The sequence below is a fragment of the Harmonia axyridis genome, chromosome 1 (genome assembly GCF_914767665.1).
Source record: "Harmonia axyridis chromosome 1, icHarAxyr1.1, whole genome shotgun sequence".
Taxonomy (NCBI): Eukaryota; Metazoa; Arthropoda; class Insecta; order Coleoptera; family Coccinellidae; genus Harmonia; species Harmonia axyridis.
The window spans coordinates 64,606,177-64,630,296 of NC_059501.1; the positions used below are offsets into that span (position 1 = coordinate 64,606,177).

At 32.6% G+C, this 24,120-nt stretch overlaps 2 protein-coding genes across 5 annotated transcripts in view; both read left to right on the plus strand.

Annotated features, from left to right (window-relative positions):
• The first annotated feature begins 6 nt into the window (after positions 1–6).
• Positions 7–10,198, plus strand: LOC123671111. The gene is made up of 5 exons (XM_045604797.1): positions 7–155; positions 234–483; positions 794–2,265; positions 2,926–3,094; positions 6,735–10,198. The coding sequence occupies exons 2-5, from the start codon at positions 357–359 to the stop codon at positions 8,375–8,377; spliced, it is 3,411 nt and encodes a 1,136-aa protein (XP_045460753.1). The 5' UTR covers positions 7–155; positions 234–356; the 3' UTR covers positions 8,378–10,198.
• A 579-nt stretch (positions 10,199–10,777) lies between these two features.
• LOC123671110 overlaps positions 10,778–24,120 on the plus strand; it is a 65,629-nt gene continuing 52,286 nt past the window's right edge. For 2 of the 4 annotated variants that reach the window (XM_045604795.1, XM_045604796.1), the window contains exons 1-2: positions 10,778–10,978; positions 18,614–18,748. In XM_045604795.1, coding sequence (XP_045460751.1) covers positions 18,615–18,748 — 134 coding nt within the window. In that variant the 5' untranslated portion in view covers positions 10,778–10,978; position 18,614. The remainder of the gene's footprint in view (positions 10,979–18,613; positions 18,749–24,120) is intronic. The other 2 variants (XM_045604793.1, XM_045604794.1) reach the window with 2 other exon arrangements.

Sequence of the window (24,120 nt, forward strand, 5' to 3'; positions counted from 1 at the left end):
TAGGTAGATCAAATAGAACATGACAATATTGACATGGATTTGATCCTGTGTTGATAGCTGTCAAAAATTAAAAGAATTCAATTTGTACATTTGAGCAGAATTAGATATCACAATCATTCTAATTGTTTTTGGGGAAAACTCTTTTGGATGTTAAAGTAAGCCTCATTAGTTTATATAAAAATTCCAATGTATTCATCATTTATTCAAATAATAATATCTGCTCAATATTCCAGATTGTATGCAGTCTACTGAATTCAATGGTTTTATAAATTTTTAACAGTATTTTATTTCATGCTAAGATATATTCAAACAGGATATAAATTATTCCTAATTACTCAAGCGTGATAAAAATCTAAATGTCAAACTCGATCCTACCTCATTTATTAAGCGATTCTCCACCCCCATTAGTTGCAGATGATGAAGATTTTGAGGATGAATTTGGGGATTTCAAAGCATCTGATGAGCTATCTCTGGATAATGAAAGTGAGTTCAATAGATTCATTTGATTTAAAGAAAAGTTTCGAATGTTTGTTTGCTCAAGTTACCCTTGAATAACTATTTATTCTCTTGGAGATAATGATTTATTATAAATATAGAAATAGTATTGAGTTTTTTTTATGACATATCCTCTTCTTCTCGATAATAATCAATGATTCATTTTTGGGAGATTTACAATAGTCACATGAAACTCTAATATTCTTTATTGAAATTTTGTGAATAATAATTTTGAACATATGTTACTGTTTTTGATTATACAAGATGTAATGGAACCTAATTGTGTTTTTTTTTTCAGACCCATCAACCCCATCTTCTTTGAGGAACTCTAAAGATTATTTTCCTGATACTTTTGCTGACTTTCATTTTAGTAATGATGAGAAAAAATACCAAATATTTGATGAATCTGAAAGTAAATCATCAACAAATATTTTAAATTCGATACCTCCAGATGATTATTACTCCATATGGAAACAGATTGAGAATAATATTCCAGACATAATTGATAATGTAGAGATATTTCAAGCACCTAAAGAAGATATTGATATCCCAAAAGACACTAGGGAGGTTCAAAAATCAGAAATAGAATACCATGAGAATTCATCAATCGATACTTTTCATAATAATATCAATCCTTCAAATGTAAATTCAGAAAATGCTCACAGTCGTAACGAAGAAAATATTGAGAATGAAGTATCCTCTGAAGAAAATCAGGAATCTGCCAAAGAAACAAAAAAAGAGGAAAGAAATTGCACAAATTCAATGGAAGAAAATGGGACTTCTCAAAGTGTTGAATTGCATAATGATCATGTATTAATAGAAAATAATTCTGTACTTGAAATGGCAGATCCTGTTTTTGATGATATATCTAATATATTTGAATCCAAAGGACAAAAAGCAGAACATACTCTCCATACACCTACAACTGATGAAAAAAACTATTTGGGTTTGAGTAAATATGACAGTGAAGAAGGATTACAGAAAAATAGCAAAATGTGTGATTCTTATAGTGAACAACATGACATGAATGAGAAATCAAAAATTGTTGATTCATTAGAATTGATAAATGATCATGTAGAACACACAGACAAATTCACAATAAATAATCACATAGAACATACAGATATGTCTCCTTTTCATTCCACTGGTAATGATCATCTTAGAAATTTTGTAGAATTAAATAAAACTTCAGCTGAATCCCATAATATAGATGATGTTCCTCCAATGGAAGAAGAAAAACAAAATATTGATGATGATTTTGGGGAGTTTGCTGATTTCAGTTCATGTACCTTAAATAAAAACAACATTACAAGTGTAGAACATTCAGGTACTATTGAAATAGATGAAGATTTTCCTGAATTTGAAAGTCATCAAAAGTATATTAGTACTTCATCAGTAATATGCAATAGAACCGAAGAAAATCCTGAATTTAGTGAAAAAGAAAATTCTGAAGAAATTGATGAATTCGATGATTTCACTAGCTATTCAGCACAAAATACAGAAATTAAGGGTGATTCTTTAGATAAAGTTCTAAAAATATGCGAGACCCCAGAAGAAGCTTTGAATGAAACTCAAAATGTTCTGAAGAAAATATTTTTGATGGATGAATGCTCTACTGCGGACTATTCCAAATATGATTATACCATGAATAATTCTGTTTTTGAAAATCTGAAGGATATTACAGAATCTAATGCTTTGACATATCAGTGGGGCAAATCAGTGGCTCAAAAGAATATTTTGAAAACTTTAAATATTGATATAAGGAATATAGTAAGTAATTTATATTTGCAATGTTTCCAAGATTAGACAGAAATATACTTTTCCTACAACAGCACAAATTTAAATAATTTGAGTAATATACTTAATTCAATTCAAAATGGCCTTCGTTGACAGTATCTGTTCATTTCTTGTGTTTCCATAGAAACTACTTCTCAAAAGCCCAATTTCATTGGTCTACCAAGCAAGGTGTGGGCAGAGTGCTGTGTGGAATTATATTTCTCACAGTATGAGCAATACATAGTTTGGAAATTGAGAAGAATACGCTAATTTCTATAGCTGTTGTAGGGAAAGTATAGTGTGCAACATGTGGAGGAAGTCCTTTTCTCACTCGTGTGTTTGCGGCACAAGTCTGAAAGGCAAATGCCGCACTCACAAACGTCCACACTCGTGAGAAAAGTTGGAGTTTCCCCACTTGTGGCACAATATATTATTTAGTTGTTGAATTTAGCTAAATAGCTATTGTGTGCCATTGCCTTCTTAGGCTACTATACAATATCTTATTTATATTAGTGTATATATATATAGTTTTATTTTATTACAATACATGTATCTGTTCTTTGGAGCTTCTTTGAGATATTGAAAGAGCCAATTAAACAAAATTATCTTGGATATAATTCAATCATAAAAGTTAATCATCAATTAATTTTTCAGTTATACGGTCCATCATGGAATTCTGGCGTGCCTATATTTGCTGCTAATTTATGTTCAAAACCTTTAGAACCAATCAAATCTGAATTTCCGATACCTACATCTCCCCAGAAAAACATTGAATCACAAGAATTTGACTGGAGTGGATCTGGTCTTAGTAATTTGCAAGATTGTAAGTTAAAATAACTTTTGATTTAATTTCCTATTTTGCCATTAAAACATTGAGAATATTATGAATTTAAAAATATTTTGGAACGCAGATCCTGATGGAATTTAATTTCCTTTAAACATATTTTTTATTGAAATAGACCAGTTGATAAATTTTTAAATTCCAGGGACTTTCATAGATTTTTTTTTGCTTGCCCTATTCAAAATTGATTTTCAAAATAAACAGTGCATTTGCTATTATTTGGTATTTATCCAATAGCATCAACTTTTTTTAGTTTGGGCTTTGTAATTTCCACTAATCTAGATATAGATTAGTGAAAATTACTTTGCTTTTTGGTTATATATGCAGTGTTTTTGAAGCCATCTGTGACAAAAACTAAAAATATAGACGAAGCAATTTGACAGTATCACAGATTACAGATAATATTTGTAATCTGTGGACAGTATAAAAAATATTTTCCTATTTATTGACATCCTCATAAATTATACTTTTAAGACCTTGTATACAGGGTGTCCCGTAAAGACCACGTCAAACCGAGGAAGAATGTAGATCAAAGGATAACCCACCTGATATGACAAAATTCCCATTATAAAAGTCTTACCGTTTTCGAAAAATTTTTTTTTTTTTTTGAAAAAAATGAATTTTTGCCTCTTTCAATAGTTTCGGCCTTACCGTTGGTACAATTTTACATCTTTCTGGTTAATTTTTTCTGTAAAATATTGCCGAAGAATGATTTCAACGTTTACATTGAAAACATCATCCGAAAATTTTAAAGGGGGGCTATGAGAAATATTTTTATTGTAAATTTTGGTAGTGGATTATTATGTTCATGAAGTTTAGCCCATCGTAGTGAAAAAAAAATGTACCAAGCTACTGCTGCACATTACACCAATAAATTGTCTATTTTATAGTGATTTCAAAGAGGTATCACACAAGTCATTTGTTATTCAAAGAAAAAAGATATGGCTGTTTTTATCCAAATGGGTACGTTTCTGACAAAATCAAGTTTGTCAATTCTGTTAACAAATCTTCGATGTTGCATTACTTAGTGAACAATGGCAATTGTTTACGTGCGAAAATATTACTCGCATAATTATTCACCTCAACAAAATTCAATTTTGCCGGCAAATTTTGGAAATGATGTTTTCCAAAATCCAGATCCAGATTTTTTTAATAAGATCATTTGGAGCGACGAGTCTTCCTGTACCAAGGATGGGTACATGAAGACCTAAATCCTCTGGACTCTGAAGCCGAATTGCGGATGCGTTCTCTCAATTCGGCTTCATCATGTATGGGTGTTGCGTATACTTTGTCTTTTAGGCAGCCCCAATAATAAAAGTCCATAGGATTTAGGTCAGGTGAACGAGGAGGCCACAAAATTTCACCTTCTCTTCCAATCCACCGGTGGGGATAAGTTCTATTCAAATGTGCGGTAACTTCGAGTGTTCGAGTCCGTAATTGCTGGGCATCCATCATGTTGAAAACACAGACTACGTCGCAGCGCCAGTGGCACATCTTCCAATAAAATGGGCAGCTGGTTGGTTAAAAATTCCAAATAATTATTTGCGTTCAGTGATGGCGGCAGTTCGATCGGGCCCAAAATTGCACCATTAAATATTCCAGTCCATAAATTGATCTTGAATCGATATTGTGATCTATCTTCTCTCACCTCGTGTGGATTTATGATATTCCAGCTATGCCTATTGTGGAGGTTCAGGTACCCATCCTTGGTACAGGAAGACTCATCGCTCCAAATGATCTTATTAAAAAAATCTGGATCTGCATGATGTTTTCCAAAATTTGCCGGCAAAATTGAATTTTGTTGAGGTGAATAATTATGCGAGTAATATTTTCGCACGTAAACAATTGCCATTGTTCACTAAGTAATGCAACATCGAAGATTTCTTAACAGAATTGACAAACTTGATTTTGTCAGAAACGTACCCATTTGGATAAAAACAGCCATATCTTTTTTCTTTGAATAACAAATGACTTGTGTGATACCTCTTTGAAATCACTATAAAATAGACAATTAATTGGTGTAATGTGCAGCAGTAGCTCGGTACATTTTTTTTCCACTACGATGGGCTAAACTTCATGAACAAAATAATCCACTACCGAAATTTCCAATAAAAATATTTCTCATAGCCCCCCTTTAAAATTTTCGGATGATGTAAAATTGTACCAACCGTAAGGCCAAAGCTATTGAAAGGGGCAAAAATTCATTATTTTCAAAAAAAAAATATATCTCGAAAACGGTAAGACTTTTATAATGGGAATTTTGTTGAGGTGAATAATTATGCGAGTAATATTTTCGCACGTAAACAATTGCCATTGTTCACTAAGTAATGCAACATCGAAGATTTGTTAGCAGAATTGACAAACTTGATTTTGTCAGAAACGTACCCATTTGGATAAAAACAGCCATATCTTTTTTCTTTGAATAACAAATGACTTGTGTGATACCTCTTTGAAATCACTATAAAATAGACAATTTATTGGTGTAATGTGCAGCAGTAGCTTGGTACATTTTTTTTTCACTACGATGGGCTAAACTTCATGAACATAATAATCCACTACCAAAATTTACAATAAAAATATTTCTCATAGCCCCCCTTTAAAATTTTCGGATGATGTTTTCAATGTAAACGTTGAAATCATTCTTCGGCAATATTTTACAGAAAAAATTAACCAGAAAGATGTAAAATTGTACCAACCGTAAGGCCGAAACTATTGAAAGAGGCAAAAATTCATTATTTTCAAAAAAAAAAATTTTTCGAAAACGGTAAGACTTTTATAATGGGAATTTTGTCATATCAGGTGGGTTATCCTTTGATCTACATTCTTCCTCGGTTTGACGTGGTCTTTACGGGACACCCTGTATATATTAAATTGACAAGAAAAATATTTAAAACAAAAGCGAAAAAAAGGTTTGAGAACTAGATATCTACAATAATCCAGACTTATTACAACGTTATTATAGAGAAACAACCTCTATTTGGTAACTTTATGATGACATCTATTTCGGAGAATGTTTTTTTTTTTAATTTTCATTTTCTCTATTGTCATTGAAAATAACATTCCAAGCTCCCTAAATAATAATAATAATCTAATAATAGATTGCTATAGTGAAAATATGAATCAAAGCAATCTTCACTATGACATACTAATGAGTTTTTTATAAATACTTATATGCATTAAAAAATTTTGAATGTGCTCACCAAATAATTTGAATATGATTAGAAAAATTTGTGTGTTGGTGAAATTGAAATGATTCAAGAGATATGCTCCATAAATAGCTTGAAAATTATACAAGACTAAATGATTTATCTTTTCAATCTTTCATGCTGCTTTCACATTGGATCATTTAAGATTCTTCTGCTGCTATGTTAGATTTGAGCGAATTCTATGTAGATTGTCCTACAAATATGAATTCCCAAGATGGGGATATATTCCATTCTACCTTAGCATCTTTTGAAGATTATCAGATTCTAGACTATTGTAAGTGTAGAAGAAAATATGTTGTATGCAAATTCTAACTTTTATGTAGCTATAATTTTATATTGTAGACATGTAGACAATAAAGCAATTTCTTATCAATCCATAAGTAGATATAAATTAATTGAGAAAACAATTTTTTCAGCTGTAGGAAACGCCGACACAAGTGCTCCTCCTAATTTACAAGAATTAAGCAAGACAGAACCTGAAGTACTTCAACCATCTAATGCAGAAGGAATGTCAACATCTACATTATTGAGTAATTTTGGATTTGAAATGGGCCCATTGGAACAATTAGAATCTACAAATAATACAGAAGAATGTGAAACAGATGATGATTTCAGTGATTTTACCTCACATCAGGGAACTATAGAGAAAGAAATGAAAAGTGAAAATATGTTGCCCTTACGAGAATCACATATAAGCAGTAATTCACAACAAGACTATTCAGAGATGGATAAAGTATCTATCTATTTCAAAGAACTTACAATGGGAAAATCAGAAGTTATTAGAAATGATCAATTAAAAACAAATTCCAAAGTCAGCTTTGATGGTGACGACAGTTTGAAAGTTTCTAAAACTACACAACTACCAGAAGATTTACCTTTTGTGTCCAATGTCTGTAAAGAACCGTTAAAAATTAGTTTAGAACCATTTGGTTCTCAAAATGATCCAATGAAAAACAATATTTCATTAATTGAAAACATTAGATCAAATAACTCTTATATTTTAGCAGATGACTTTTCCTCATTTGAAAGAGAAGAGATAAAGGATGTTAAAACAGATGAGATTACTGTACAAAGTGGTGCTCAACATCAAGAGGATGAATTTACAGATTTCCAGTCATCTTTACCAAAGGCTACTTCTTTTACAGGCATGGTACTCCTTGAACCTCTCAAACCTTCAATATTACAACCAGAACCTGTCCAAAGTAATGCACTCAAAATAGAGTGGCCAGAGCCAGGACTCGACGAATCTGAAATAAATCGTATAGTGAATGGTGTATGTCGAAAAAATTCAACTAATGAAAATGTTGAGACAACCAATAATGTACAAACAATTGACGATAATTCTAAACAGCCTATACAACATAATGATCAAGATGAATGGTCTGATTTCATGTCTGTGAAGCAATCTTTCAAAACAAGAACATCAACACCAGACTTACCACTATCAGTGTTCAATTTAGGTAGTATTCAACCCAATAAAGTAAGTGCTCCTTACGTTGCCCCTAATGGTGTTGTCCATTCGCCATCAAAAACACCAACCATTTCGTTCCCTGTAGTCAACCGCAATTCACAAAATAATACTCAGCAGTATTCACATCAGAGACCCTTTATTACTAGTCAGGCCTTCAACGCACTTTATTCAACTAGCAACTATGAGGTACCACTTCCCAGTACATCTATAGGAGGTAAAACAATCGATCAAATTGATGTCAATTCGGGAAAAAACGTTGGTCTCAATTTCCCTCAAAATGAAGGCATAAATTACACGATTCAACATAATACACCTTCTAGTATTAGCCATAGAATTGAAGAGGACGATGACTGGGGAGATTTTGTTTCTGCTCCTAATACTATATCTCAATCAAATTCTAGTGCTAATTTTTTTCAACCTTCTACTTACATGAATTCAAATTTTGGTTTCATTAGTAAAAGTGCTACCATTCCAAAAACCTCAACTAAGAGTAATGTAGTGCATCAAGACAAAAACAATCTACACATTTTATCAACAATGCCTGATCTCGATTTTGTTTCCTCTAAATCCAGAAGTACAATAAAATGACAAAATGAAAGTTTTGTTTTGTAAACATTTGTATATATTTTCAAAATGTCTATAGAAAATTGGTTGATATATTTAAAGAAGAAATGAAACAAAAGTTGTTGAATACAATTGTATTTTATCCACTCTTGCATTTTGTGACTTGGAAAAATTTGAAATGTTAGATTTCCTGGGTTTTTTGTGCAAATTATACATAATTGGAAGATTTATACTGATACATTCATAAACTTTATTTATAAACATAAAAATATATTTTATTATTGCTAATGAACATGTGTGAATTTGAATATTCTCATATATGTAAAGCAAAATAAAATTAAAGAGCAGTGGTAAGAGGCAGTGAACAGTTATTTAATTTAACTTTTACTGCAATTTTTCTTTTCATTACTAGAAACAAGCAATTACATTAGTGACTGAATTGTTATCCCAAATACAAAAATTTGATTCAGTTACTTTGAAATATCCTTATAAATGAATTTGTATATTAGTATAACATCAAATTGGAATTAAATGATGAAACATGATATTATGACATAACTGATGTTGTTAGTATAAATTTTTTTCTTATTGCAAAATTTTCTTTCAATCATTTAATTTTCTTATTTTGATTCAAGGCTATGGTCCAAATTTGACTAGATGTGCATTATAGTTTTACAAAATTGTTGATTTTGAAATTGAGTGAATTTTACTGTTTATGCTTACTCTGGTTACATTATTATCCTATATAAATATCTTAAAACCAAATGATGAGAAATTGTTGAGAATATTCTTTAGAAAATTTCTATTTTTATTGAAATAATTTTCACTGCAATTGTTCAATCATATCATGACTTATTCACGTGAATAAATTCTTGCAATGTATTTCTAGAATTTGATGTGAAAATGTATCTTACAAAAAAGATTGGTTATACTTGTAATTAAGATGTGTATATATTCAATTTGATTTGAGACTTATTCGAATATATCATGGTATGAACAATTTTTTGAAAATTACTTCATTAAAACCGTAATTCTTGAAGAATATTTGACAATAAAGAAATTTAATTTTGGCATGTACCTAGCCAAACAATCATGATGAATTGAATTTATTATTTGATTAGATCTTTATGCTTGCTTATATTGTTATGTTATTTGTTTGAATAAATCCAATTCAAATAAAAAATAATAGGTTCACAATGAATCAATTAAAATTTGAAAATATTACAAATTATATATTAATTACTGAAAACACTCATTGAAGAATATTATTCTCATTTCTTTTCAATCAAATAATAACTAATCTTGCTGGTATTCTTGAAAATAATTTCATTCATTGTTGATCTATTTGTGTAAAAAAATTCTGGTTGAAAAATTCAATACCTCTTTCTGATTTGATTATTATAAAGGTATCAGGAATTCAATCTAATTCACTTTATTTGTGAAAATGAAAGTCTTGGTCACTGAGTAAAAGTAATTTTATTGTAATAATAATAATATCCTTGATTAATTTTCTTCTACTGATGTTTAATTTATTTTCCAACTAATAAAAAAAATCTAGTCACTCCAAAAGTGGTTTGAAAATTTACCACCACTATAACTTATTTAAAATTCACACTGAAAATAGCAACATTTGATCGAAATCTCATGTTTGATATGTTCAAACGGCTAAACTTTAGCATAATTATGTAAATAATGATGTATTATAGTTCTATTTGGTTGAGGGTATACACACCTAATGATAGTTGAAATTTGTTGATATATTCTGTGACAATATATATATAAATATGTATTTAAACATTCCAAAATAAAAATTTTTGGATATATAATTTTTAATTTGATCTGAAAGATTGTTTTTTTTAATTTTCCATTAATATTTCAGAAAATATACAAATTACAATTCCAACTGTACCTTCCTAATAACTAATAAGTGTATCAAACACTTTCATTGTTATCAACAACAACAAAATTTTCCATTTTATGTCTACTACTATTTTACATAAGATTCAACAAACGGTGGAAGAAGTGAATAAAATTACTTCAGATCTAAATGAAAACCTAGTTGAAATTTTGCATATGGATTCAGAATTACGATTTCAAGCTGTTTCATGTTGATTGTGTTACTAGAACCATTGAAACTTCTTGTGTAACATCGAAAAAATTCCCCATATTTCTGTAACAACAAATTTGACTCGGTTGAAATATAATCTGTATATGTCAAATATCGAATCATCGGAACCCCTAGTGTAGATTTACTAACCGACAACAATGGCATAATTTCAAATTGCATCCCATTTATACTTATCTTCAGTTCGGTTGGTCTCCAACGTTGCATGAATGAAAGAGCGCTCAAAAGCTCCTTATGCCAGGTTAGCGCTCTTCTCGAATTTTATTTACTTTTCTGTGCTTAGAGAACTTGACGTATCTATATGATTTTCGTGACAATATAAAAATTGAAACTGTCGAAAAATTTTAAGTGACGAAACTCACGTGTTTATACGCATAAAACATATCCAAATCATTTGTATGGTTTCTGATGAATAGGGCCGAGTCTAAATTGTTGAGAGGATTCAACTCATAATGATTGATGATCTGTTAGTTTGATGAAAAATGCGGATTTTTCCTATTGTGAGTCTTTACATATTTCTAATCCATATTAAATACTAACCTAATTTAGTAGACATCAGCGGCGTAACTATTACCATCAGGGGCTCATGGCAAATTCTTTGAATTGGACGCTAGTGAAAAAACGTTACGTTTATATGAACCGGTTGAAAATTGTTATTGTTATGTTATTTATTACGTGTTTTCGTTATCCTTTGCCCAATTCATATGGATCCATATACAGGATTTTTCCAAATTAGACGTGAACCTTGGAGGAGGTGTTAGTATCACTCATTTGCTATCATTTCAGCCATATTTATTGTTATCCAAAAATCAATAGTTTCCGAGATATTTGAGTTTTTTGAAAAATTTCTCACCTTACTTCATTTTCTTCAATTTTTTTCTGCGTTGGCAAAAGTTTGATTCAAATTTTGGATTATTTTCTTCAGAAAAGGATATGATATATTTATGAATGAAAAGGGCAAAACTATACTGTATTCGACAATGAATAAGAATCAATATGATTTAAAAGTTTATATTGGAAGAAAAGAATAGTAAATTTCTAATATAAATTTTACTTTTGAATTCTTCAATTTATGTAGGACAGAATTATTTTAAAAACTTCCTTCTTTATCTCCTAAAAAAATTTTTTTAGAATGCAGTCACTTATAGTTTCATTTCAGAAGATTTTCATTAGAAAGTGGATAGAAAATTAACAAATTAAACATTTTTTCAATTGCAATTGAACTGAAAATTTCGTTCAAAAATGAATTCATAAATTATGTTCGAAATGACCTCCGCCATTCCTTATACAAGCCCGAGCCCTCTTTCTCAGTGCCGTATCTAGGAAGTGGCAAAGGTGGCACTTGCTACGGGCGCAAGGTCCGCAGGGGCGCCCAAAAATATCAAGAAAAAAAATATTGAAGCACCAGTCAAAATAATTCGAAAGATCACAACTCAGTTTTCATGTATTCTAGGGATTCATCAAATCAAGTAGCTTAATATTTTAACCAACTACTTGACTTGAAAATCAAGCTCGTGAAATATTACATACATACTTGAATTTGGCTTGACTTGATTTGAGATATTTATTGCTTGACTTGATATCCAGCTATTTGATATTACTTGAGCTTGATACACACGAGTCTCACGTCGTATATTTCTGAAGGGTCGTGGGCGCTTAGACAAAATAAGGGGATTCCCCGAACTCCCAGATGACTGAAGCGATCGCCAGCAGTGGCGTAACTAGAATTGACTCATGGGGGGTCGTTTACCTCCACTTTGGAAAACCACAATCTTTAAATTTTTATATTCTTTTATTAATTTGGTTGGGAATTGGGATGCCTAGACTGTTCTCCATGAATCAATTTTTGTTTATTGAGGTTCTGCGTGATTCTAGAAGAATATACGTAAACATAATAAAATCATAAAACTCCTTTGGTTGCCGTCGGCTGAGAACAACCGTAAACGGTGAATCCATGAAGGATAAGGCATTAAAAACAGATGGTGTAAATTTCAGTTGAAAATATTCCACCATCGGGTATTTTATAACGTGAAAAAAATGTAACTGGAATTTCTTTGACAAATTAAAGTGGCAGAACATTTCAAATTTATCTAAAAATCTAAAATATTCTCACTTTTCAATTAATTCCACATAAAAAAATATTTTTTTTTCTCATGACCTCTATTTTACAGAGAATTTTTACGTACCTCTGCATTCCCAATCAATTCAATTATTTATCATTTTGATTCATATAATACTGTTATATGAGACTATAGGCGCATATGTTCAATTACTGAATTATAGGGAAGAAATAATCTCAAAAGTAAAAAAAAACATCAAAAATATTGATAATCGTGAATCGAATTGATTAATGCTAAATATGAAAATTGATAAAACGTTTTCATAAGACAAGTATTTTTTATTTGGAATTTCAGATCCATCATGAGTTAATGGGATTTTTATGAATAAAAATGGTGGCGACGAGTAGTTTTTTTCGAATGAACCTTTTTCATTTTTTATTCTGCAAATACGTAGTAGTATTATAAAACTGCGGTTTGAACCAAGAATGTTCAGTGCATCCCATTTTGGGTGAGACTGCCAGGTTTCTCGCTTGTTATTTAAGATAGAGCCTTGCGGTTTTCACGTTCCTGTCCTACTTTTTCGTGAAACTCAAGTTGGTCTAATCAGATTTTGCATAACTGTTTCCGTTCAAGAGATACATGGCGATTTTGGTTATCGAAACTTCGAGTTTTGGTTTCTTTTTGAGTTTTCCGGAAATCACAGACTAGGTACTCCACACAGTCAGAAATTGCGGTTTTTCCTCATTTACCTAAAGTTATTTCCGAATAACTTTCGAAGTATTCATTTTAGGTTTGTTCAAGTAACTCCCCTTCTTTTTATACGTAGAATTGATTTGAATAATAAAAAATATAGCTTCTAATTTGAAATTCCTTAGTTTTGATGGATTTGAATTGTCGTAGTCTCGGTCCAAGTTCATGATCTTCTGATAAACGCCCTGTACATTTTCGACACAAATCGCAAACAGTCCAATACTAGATACTACGTATTTGCAAAACCGAAAATAAAAAGGTTTTTTCGAAAAAACTTTTTCTGCAGAAATATCCAAAAAGGCGAGTCCTCGTCCAATAATTTTTTTCATAATAATCCCATTAACTATTGAACCGCAGTGACGGCTCGTCAGGGTCGGCAGGGTCGGCCGGGCCGACCCAAAAATTATCGGGAAATAGAAAATAATTATAGATATTCAATTCATTCAAACTCAATCGGAGTTATCGATTTCGATATCCAAATTCCCTCGGTAATGAATATTTCCACTCAGAACAGGAAAATATAACTTATACCGGCCAATATTTTCTTTCGGACCCACCTAATATTCGATTTCCAAAGCATCCAGCGTTGTTATTCCCTTTCATAAATTGTAACAAACCACAATCGTAAATGGTTACTTTTCGTAACATCACCCCAAACAAGTTATTCCAGAATTGTACGTAACACCGTAACATTAGGTCTGAAATGTAACACAAATGTTACAATTATACAATTGCAACTCCTGGAATGTCACTGAAAGCATCTCATCACGTTAGGTCGGCCAAGAGCCGATGGCGGAACCGGCGCTACCGAGAGCGCTACGTAAAGGAAAAGATACTACGACATACGCCCAGAATACGACCACTCAGTAGAACGGCACAACAACTCGATGTTAGGTCGCTTCCCAATCCACAGGGTCGGCCGGCCGGTTATCCTATTGCAGAGCGTCAAGCAGCAACTTTTCACAGTTTATTTCAAATATTTGATAATTAAATGAATGGTTAATTATGAGACATTATGTCTTAATCAGAAAAGAATATAGAAAGAATATTCGATAAGAGAGAAGAATTAATTGAAGTTTTTGATCATATCAGCGACAATTTGGATGAATGGGATGATATTACAATACGTGAAGCTACCGGTCTGAAGAAAATGTTGAATGATTTCGAATTTTTATTCATTCTCCACTCTTTTAATTTGATTTTTACATACACAGATCCCGTTTTCTCTATAATCCAGCATAAGTTATCAGATATAACTTATTGCAACGCCAGAATCACTTCTTTATTATCGACTCTGAAAAAATTTCGCACAGAAGATGAGTATTTCATTCGCTTATATTCAGAAGTAGAAAAACTCCCAGAAGTAATGCCACCGAGTGCTAGACGTCGAAAACGTAAAATAGATTCCGAAATTCAGCTCACGGATAATTCCTCAATGAAACGGCTTTTTTGTGAAATTCTGGATTTAATTATAACTCAAATTGAAATAAGGTTTAAAGACATTTCATCACTTCATTTTTTGGAACTAATGAATTTTAATAAATTTGATATATACGTTCGTAATTTTCCGGAAATACCTTTCAAATCTTTGATCGATAATTACAAAAACTTTTTCGATAAGGATAAACTCAAACGTGAATTACAAATTTTGTACTCGGACAATGCTATCTTCGGCAATTCAAATACGCTGAATGGTATTACGGAATTCATTTTCTCAAATAATATTGTTTCCGATGTTCCTGAATTATATAAGTTATTTTGTATGATTTTGTCCCTTCCACCAACATCCGCGTCAGTAGAAAGAAGTTTTTCAGCGCTCAAAAGAATAAAATCTTTCAGTAGGAACACGATGTCTCAAGACCGTTTAAATAACCTGGCACTGATATCAATCGAAAGAGGTTTAGTTAAAGAACAAGCCAGAGGAAACATTTTTTTCGAGAAAATAATTGATGACTTCGCGACAAAGAAAGATCGTCGAATTGATTTGATCTATAAAAATGAATAAAGGGTACGCAAGCTCATACATTTTTGACCAGAATACATGCGGTCATTTCCACAATATTTTTTGTGGTCTTTATAAGATTTTTTTATATTTTAATTTTATACTTTTATTTATATGTATTCATGAGAGGTTTTCTCTATGTTTATTCAAATATATATTTTATGTTGATAATTGAACAAAAAACCAACGCGTCGTCAAATAGTACCTCTTGGGTGACGTGGAAATCTATTTGTTTATATATAGATATATATATATTTTTTATATATATATATATATATATATATAATATATATATATATATATATAAAAAAAAAAAATGTGTGGCCGACCCACATCTCGAGGGCACGAGCCGTCACTGTTGAACCGTTGAGTTCATACCCAAGGTATGGTATATTGCTAAAATTTTCCTCAAACAAGCTATCTAATGATGCAATTATATACAGGGTGTACCATTTGAAATAAGAGAGTGGTCTGTTTCCGGTATAACTGGAAGCTGTAGAGATTTGAAAATATTTTAGAGAGAAAGATTATCGTCTCAAACTCCTAAATGCAAATTTTCAGCACAAATTTATGATTAGTTTTCCATAAACGTCTAATAGGCCATCGCGGTGAATCACCCTGTATATATACATAGGCGTACAACTTTGCTTCCGCCGTTTTTTTCCGTAATAAGAGGCTTTCGCGAATGAGTTTCTCATGCAAATTGTCCCTCAGACACAGACATTAGTTTTCGTCTATCTAATATAGAAATAGGACATCCCAATCAAAATGTCCGATTTGGCCCACCTGTTCAATAAGAGTTTTAAAACCAGCCTAAGGCTGGTTTTAGAGTCACGCTGACCGTCGGCGCTGACAGGCCAATATGTATGATTACTTATGAAGCGTTTTAGAATAACGCTGACGGCTCAGCGCTGACCACCGTCAGCGCTGAGGAATCGAGCGCGTACGCGCCACGCGTCAGCGCCGCTGACCAGGCCACGCTAACGCGCTACCGAGCTCAGGGAGCGTTACTGTGTTACGTAAAACGTACGCGCTGACGGGGACAGTCAACGCAACAATGAATCGCGATATTGATACTGGTTTTTTGATTGAAGTTGTGGTTGGGCATGACTGTACCTCACGACGTTGAGCGTGACTCTGAAACGAGTTTCTAGTTGCTACACGCTGAGCGCTACGCGCGTAGGCTTCAGCGCTGACGGTCAGCGTGACTCTAAAACCAGCCTTAGATACTTCGTACGAAATTTCCTAATTATCCCGTCATCAGAACAATAGGAAAAATTCTAATACTTAATTCCGTAACAAAAAATTCGACTAGGTTTTTTTTATAAGTTTATCAGCAATTAATTAATATACCTTGTTTTCCATAAGCTAATTAGATGACGAAGGCTGTCAATATACCCCATTCAACGTGGCGAAGACTCGTCCAATGAAAAGACCTCTTTCTCTTAAAATTAAGTTTTTATACAAATAATCATGCACATCGAATTTCAAGAGGATACCAGGGGCGGATCCGGGCGATGTTTGAGGGACATAGAAAGTCATAGCTCATATAGGTTAGCAAAATAGCGGAATTTTTTTGTTGGTACCTACTGTACTGTGTTTTTTTCATAGAAAGATGTATTTTTGTAAATCATATCATATTCAGTTTCCAAAATTTTTAGATTAAAAAAATTTCACATATTTCATTAACATATGTAAATTTATTTCACAAGAAAACTCAGGCGCATGGAAGTAGGTATAAGGAGTAGTAAAAAGAAATCCATTATTTTTGCATGAAGAACAAGGCTTCAGTTACCATAGTTAGAATGATCCAATTTAGGTCAAATATCCGCTGTTTCTTTTGATAACTACAGTTCTAAGTTAACAGTTGTGCCTTAGGGGAGCAGCTCTTCGTAGATAATTCCCTTCCAATCTCACTAAACACACAGCAAAATCTTCTCGACCGTTTCCGATGGCTCACCGCGTTTGGACCACGACCGTTTTTGCTTGACTTTGTCGTAAATGATCCACTTTTCATCACCAGTTACCAAGCGTTTCAAAAATGGGGCGATTTTGTTGCGATTCTGCAGTGATTCGCAGTGGAAAATCGTTCCATGCGATAATTCATGTGGATCCCATACATCTAGCATCTTCTTGAGATCAGCCTTATGCAAAAAGTGTTCCAAACAGTTCATTGTGCACTGGAGCAATCGAAACAGGACTCGACAATGTCCATGATTTTATCTATATTTACGACAATTGGCCTTTCAGTGCGTGGTGCATCTTTGACATCGAAACTACGAAACGGAATCGACGAAACCAATATTGCACATGATTGACTATTATAGTATCAGGTCCATAAACACTATTCACATTTTCAGCCGCCTGGCTTGTATTTTTGCCTCTATCTGAGAAAAACTATAAAATATAGCGTATTTTGTTTGCTTGTGTTTATCTTTGTGGCGCGCTCAAACTTAACTGAGTTAACTTATCACAAAACTGTCAGAATGATTTTGTAGAACGAAATCTCGTTTTTATAACGCCATATAGTGGAACCCGATCGGACTCGTAGAACGCGAGATACAGATAACTAAAGCCATCTATTGGAAAAATAATGGATCCTTTTTTACAGTACTATTGAATAAAAACATATGATCAAATATTAAAAACTCAATAACAAATTCTAGTCTCCTATTTTTTTGACTAGCGTATCTTTGGATAATATTTTCAGCGTTCAGACTGCTGCAAATGGTCCTGTGTATATGCATTAATATCAATCCATTCAACATTTCTAGATCCATTCAACTATTCTAGATCATATCCAATCTTTAACCCTTCTAAGTGCCCACGCATTTTTCTCGAAGATTCAGGATACATTTTTATATTTATAAGGTCTGCGAGGGGGGGGGGCATGGCCCCCATGCCCCCCCCTGGATCCGCCCCTGGAGGATACCTAATATCATCGGTACCTTTCGTCTATAAAAAAAAACCGACGACAATGACATCATGATACAATCCTATACGCTTTTGTGGGCTCCAAAGGCCTAATAGGCGCATGAATTACGAACGCTCGAAAGCTCCTGACATTAAGTCAGTTCTTCCATTGAACATAAAAAATCGTAAAAAAGGGATTGAATGGTTTTCCTATAGTTTATGAATGGAAATAATATTATTTTCCACCAGTCATTCAATCACATATAAGAATCAACAAGTGGTCTTCAGTTTGTTTGTATTCTATGTGTCTAAGCAGCAGACACAATAACAAATATGGAGTAACTATACACTCCCCTACACTTTTTATTACCTGAATTCTCACGAATTTCATTGTTTTTCTTTCATCCAAGTATGGTGTTCGACAACTGCCAGATAGATGTATATTTTCATATGAGAAGTCACTATAATAGACTGAAAAACGTGCAAAGTGTTGTTGATTGTACTCCCCCGGCAGCGTTGAAAAGGATCAGCCACTCAGAAACTAGGTAAGATTGGTTTATTTGAATAATTATTATTGCAAGACAAAACCTCAGTTGTAATCTTCAAAATTTCTTAACAACTAACAGCGGCTTAGCTTAAGCTTGCCTTAGGGGGAACCTGTAACAAAATGTTACGAGAGGCCCAAAGGAAGGGTTAAGTTTTTCTAAAAAAACCAAAAATTCTCTAATTTAACTAAAATAATAATATACAGGGCAATTTCGTCAGATTTCAGCAGAAGTTTACACTAGTCAAGATAGTTTCTAAAGAATGTTTGGTTCACATATGGTTGAGGGCCTCACTTGAAACTCTACAGGGTGATTTGTTTGATTCGACCGATTAATCTTTAATTGATAATTTTGATATGGCTCATTTGATTATGATGTTATCTAGTTAGGGGATCTCACAATCCCTTTAAGCTAGAAAAAAGGAATGGCTCATTTTCGGGCTCGATTTTTGAGAGAATTAATTTGGTGAAAACCTCATACATTCAACTGTTTTTAAGCATTAAAGAAAATTGGAAAATGGCGTGAAATGAAAAGTTCTCATAACTTCTTCATTACTGGTGCTATCAACATGAAACAATAACGTTCTACAAGCACTTTTCCCTAAAATCATATTCTAATGATAATGAGGCTAGACATCCTCTGGTGATAATACATATGACCAAAATAACTTTGGGTCACGTATGTCGAGTTTTCTGAGTGACAATGTACCAAGGGCATCTACCCTTATTGCATTTTATCCAAGGATATAATTTTGCCCGAATAGCTGTAATATTCTAATTTTGAGCAGAGAATGGTCTCGAATGATTGGGTTCGTCTCACTGATAAATTAAAAATCGATTTTGTCCGCCGTCAAGATACTTGAAATGTTTTTGTAGATTCAATAAACCTAGTTTTAAGACCCCTTTCGCATTCCCGTAACAGCAACCCCCTAACGGAGTTGAGTACAACCCCTTAATTTTGAATAGGGATAAGGGGTGTTGCGACACCTCATTTTGAATATCTTATCGAGTACCATCTTTTCCTGAAATTTCGCTCTGAAATTTCCATCGATAACGAAATGACAGATAAAATAGTGGAAGAGTACAACTACTTTAATACCTTCGAAATGTGTCGGATACGAATAATATTCTCGAGATAAATTCCACATTATCTCTTTCACTATTTTCGCTGTTATTTCATTATCGATGGACATTTTGAAGCGAAAGTTCAGAGTCAGATAGTACTCGATACGATCTTCAAAATTAGTTATCGCCCCCTATTCCCTATTGAAAATCTAGGGGTTGTAGTTACCCCTGTTTCCATATTTTCATTTTGATGTCGAAAAATCGAGGTGTCAAGTTTTCGTTGCATCACCTTGTATATTGTCTCCGAAGGGTAAAGTTGGCACATGAATGAATGAATATTCTTTCGATATTCTACTTGAATTTTCTTAGATTCTGATTACGAGATAAACTCAAAATTCTGCATTTATTCTTATTTTATATTTTCTTGTAAATTATAAATTAAAATTTGCTTTGAGCTTGAAGTTAATATCCTAAATATACAAAAAAAAAATTGTTACGGTGGAATTTGTTGTCACGGAAATATTTGGTATTTCAATTCAGTGCTTTTACCCTTTTTAATAGTTTTTGAGTCATGGATTTTTGAACTCGTTCGGATTTCGGAACGAATACTGTAGAATAGAATAGAACATACATTTATTCACCAATTATAATCGTATAAACAATGAAAATGGGAAAAGTCACACAAGAGAAAAAAATCATGTACAGGGTGGACAAATAAGCGAGGTAAGCGGCTATATCTCAGGATCCACTCATCGTAGAGACTTGCGGTAAAAAATTTTACCACTAAAGTGTACAAGAGAACACACTGGAAATTGTTTTGAAGTTCATACCTCTACCGCTAGGGGGCGTAATAGCTACCGTCGAGTAGAAAAATGAATTTTACTCGAAAATGTTTCATATGAAGTTGAAGAAAAAATATCATCACTGTAATCCTTGAAGAATTCTCTATCTTTTTGAATTGTCACTTTCGATTTTACGAAATCATATAAGGGTAGGTGAAAGAGAGAAATCTGACTGATTGAAACGGCTCTAACTTCAGTTTGGCTCAACATTTTTGAGCAAATTAGATCTCGTCTGGAAGGTAATATCTTGTTGATTGAAGACAAAATATAGTCATGATAAATTTGTTTTTGCTGCTTTCGATAGGGGGCGCTCAGAAGTTCATTGTTTTGTTCATTTGACACCGAAATTTCAAATGTAATTATAGGATTTTCTCAACAGAAACAGAAGTTCCATCAAATTTGCATGAAAAAATCTCATGATCGCAAAGCGATAATTTCAGGCGTTCTGAAGTTATGGCCGAAAGAAGATATTCTTCAACTGATACACTGGGAAAAACCAAATTGTGTCTTTAAGTTCTAACAGAAACAGAAAGTCCATCGAATTTGTATGAAAATACCAAAAGGTCGCAAAGCGATAGCTTCAGGCGTTCTGGAGTTATGGCCGAAAGAAGACACAATTTAGTTTTCAGTGCATCAGTTGAAGAATATCTTTTTTCATCCATAACTCCAGAACGCCTGAAGCTATCGCTTTGCGACCTGTTGGTTTTTTCATACAAATTTGAGGGGCTTTCTGTTTCTGTTAGAACTTAAAGACACAATTTGGTTTTTCGCAGAGTATCAGTTGAAGAATATCTTCTTTCGGCCATAACTTCCGAACGCCTGAAATTATCGCTTTGCGATCATGAGATTTTTTCATGCAAATTTGATGGAACTTCTGTTTCTGTTGAGAAAATCCTATCATTACATTTGAAATTTCGGAGTAAAATGAACAAAACAATGAACTTCTGACTTAGCGCCCCCTATCGAAAGCAGCAAAAACAAATTTATCATGACTATATTTTGTCCTCAATCAACAAGATATTATCTTTCAGACGAGATCTAATTTGCACAAAAATGTTGAGCAAAACTGAAGTTATAGGCACTTCAATCAGTCAGATTTTTCCTTTCCACCTAACCTTATTTGCTGTCGTGAAATCGAAAGTGACAATTCAAAAAAATAGAGAATTTTCCAAGGATTACAGTGATGATATTTTTTCTTCAACTTCATATGAAACATTTTCGAGTAAAATTCATTTTTCTACTCGACGGTAGCTATTACGCTCCCTAGCGGTAGAGGTATGAACTTCAAAATAATTTCCAGTGTGTTCTCTTGTACACTTTAGTGGTAAAATTTTTTACCGCAAGTCTCTACGATGAGTGGATCCTGAGATATATCCGCTTACCTCGCTTATTTGCCCACCCTGTACATACGTTAACATACATTAATACAGTATGAAATCAATATTCAATGTTACTCCTCAAAAATTCGTTAACAGAATATGGTTCTAGCCGTAGCAACAAGCTGTAGATCTCCTTTCGAAAATATTCAAAGGTTTTGTTCTGTTGCAATTTGGTTGGAAGTATGTTATTCAGTTTCAAGCACATATATGTACAATTTCCCTCAGTTCTCAGTCAGAGATTAACAATAAAGAATTGGTATCTAGTCCTATATGCATTACTTTTCCCGAACTTGTAGAAACGACTTTCATTTCTGCACAGAAATTGCAGACATTTAAAAATGTAGAGACCACAAAGTGTAAGCATGTTATTTTCTTTGAACACTCCTCAAGCCAAAGGGAGCTTTAACAGCCATCTTCTGAAGGCGAAAGACGGACGTCACATGCCGATCATTCCCCCAGACCATAGCTCATCACCAACTGAAAGTTGGAAAAATAAATTGATTTAAAAAATTCAAGGCTAAACTCTGATTTCAATACGCATAGAACAAATACTGTCTTGCTCAATTTTTTACTTAGTTTATCAATGTGCTCAGTCCATTCAAGATATTCATCGATGTGAATGCCTAAGAACTTGGTAGCTGCTCCGGAAGAGATGATTTCACCCGATAGTGCTGATGGTCTGCTTCAACTTTCCTAAGTTAATGTGAGAAGAGGACAAATGCCGTCTTATCCACATTCAGATGTAGATTATTCAATGTGCAACATGTTTGTACACATTGATAATAGTCCAGGAGGAATCGGCGCATGAGTACCGAAAACTATTCCATCTCAATTTTTTTATGTGATCCTCTTCAAATTGTCCTACTGATATTATAAATGCATGTTGCCATGGGGCAACCCCGGGCCATATTGTTTAAACCGAAATTGTTTAAACAATTGCAAGAAATTGTTATTTTTCAACCGGACAATTTTTTTTTATATTCTGTATTGAAATACAAATAAAAAAGGCTCTTCGACTTTTTACGATAAAGTTAATATTTTTAAAGATATGAATTTTTAAAGGTTCGAAAAATCTCAAATTTGGGTACTTTCGACCCATGAAAAATATTAAAAAAAAAAAAATAAATATTAATAATATTTTTTTCTTAATTCTTGATACAATAGTTAATAATATTGTAAATAGAGATCTTAAAAAATTTCATTGTTTATACCTGTTTTTTAATTTTTAATTTCGCGCACTCACAAGTATGCGTCGCTTACCTTTAAATATCGCCGTCTCTCTCTGACTCATGCGCTGCATCGGCCTCTCTGTGTCTTGAATCAATATTTATCATCTATCTTAAAAACTATCAACTTTATCAAGATTTTTAAAGAGAGCAATGTTATTATTAATTAAATTTTCTACAATTTGTTTTGTATACATTTTTTTCTGAAATCAATTTTTCAAAAGTTATTTAAGCATAAATCGGAACATGTAATTAAAATTACTTTTTTATAAGTTTATGTTATTTTTTAATGGTAATGATTCAAGACACAGAGAGGCCTATGCAGCGCATGAGTCAGAGAGAGACGGCGATACTTAAAGGTAAGCGACGCATACTTGTGAGTGCGCGAAATTAAAAATTAAAAAACAGGTATAAACAATGAAATTTTTTAAGATCTCTATTTACAATATTATTAACTATTGTATGAAGAATTTAGAAAAAAATGTTATTAATATTTATTTTTTTTTTTTTAATATATTTTTCATGGGTGGAAAGTACCCAAATTTGAGATTTTTCGAACCTTTAAAAATTCATATCTTTAAAAATATTAACTTTATCGTAAAAAGTCGAAGGGCCTTTTTTATTTGTATTTCAATACAGAATATAAAAAAAATTGTCCCGTTGAAGAATAACAATTCCTTGCAATTGTTTAAACAATTTCGGTTTAAACAATATGGCCCGGGGTTGCCCCATGGCAACATGCATTTATAATATCAGTAGGACAATTTGAAGAGGATCACATAAAAAACATGAGGTGGAATAGTTTTCGGTACTCATGCGCCGATTCCTCCTGGACTTTAAGTGTATTCAAGAAGATCTTGG

Bases quoted from the DNA above. Each gene is read 5' to 3' on its own strand.
- LOC123671111 (XM_045604797.1), top strand. From the start codon at position 357: ATGTCAAACTCGATCCTACCTCATTTATTAAGCGATTCTCCACCCCCA. The intron at 484-793 runs GTGAGTTCAATA...TTTTTTTTTCAG, and splicing joins GCTATCTCTGGATAATGAAA to ACCCATCAACCCCATCTTCT. The intron at 3,095-6,734 runs GTAAGTTAAAAT...CAATTTTTTCAG, and splicing joins TCTTAGTAATTTGCAAGATT to CTGTAGGAAACGCCGACACA.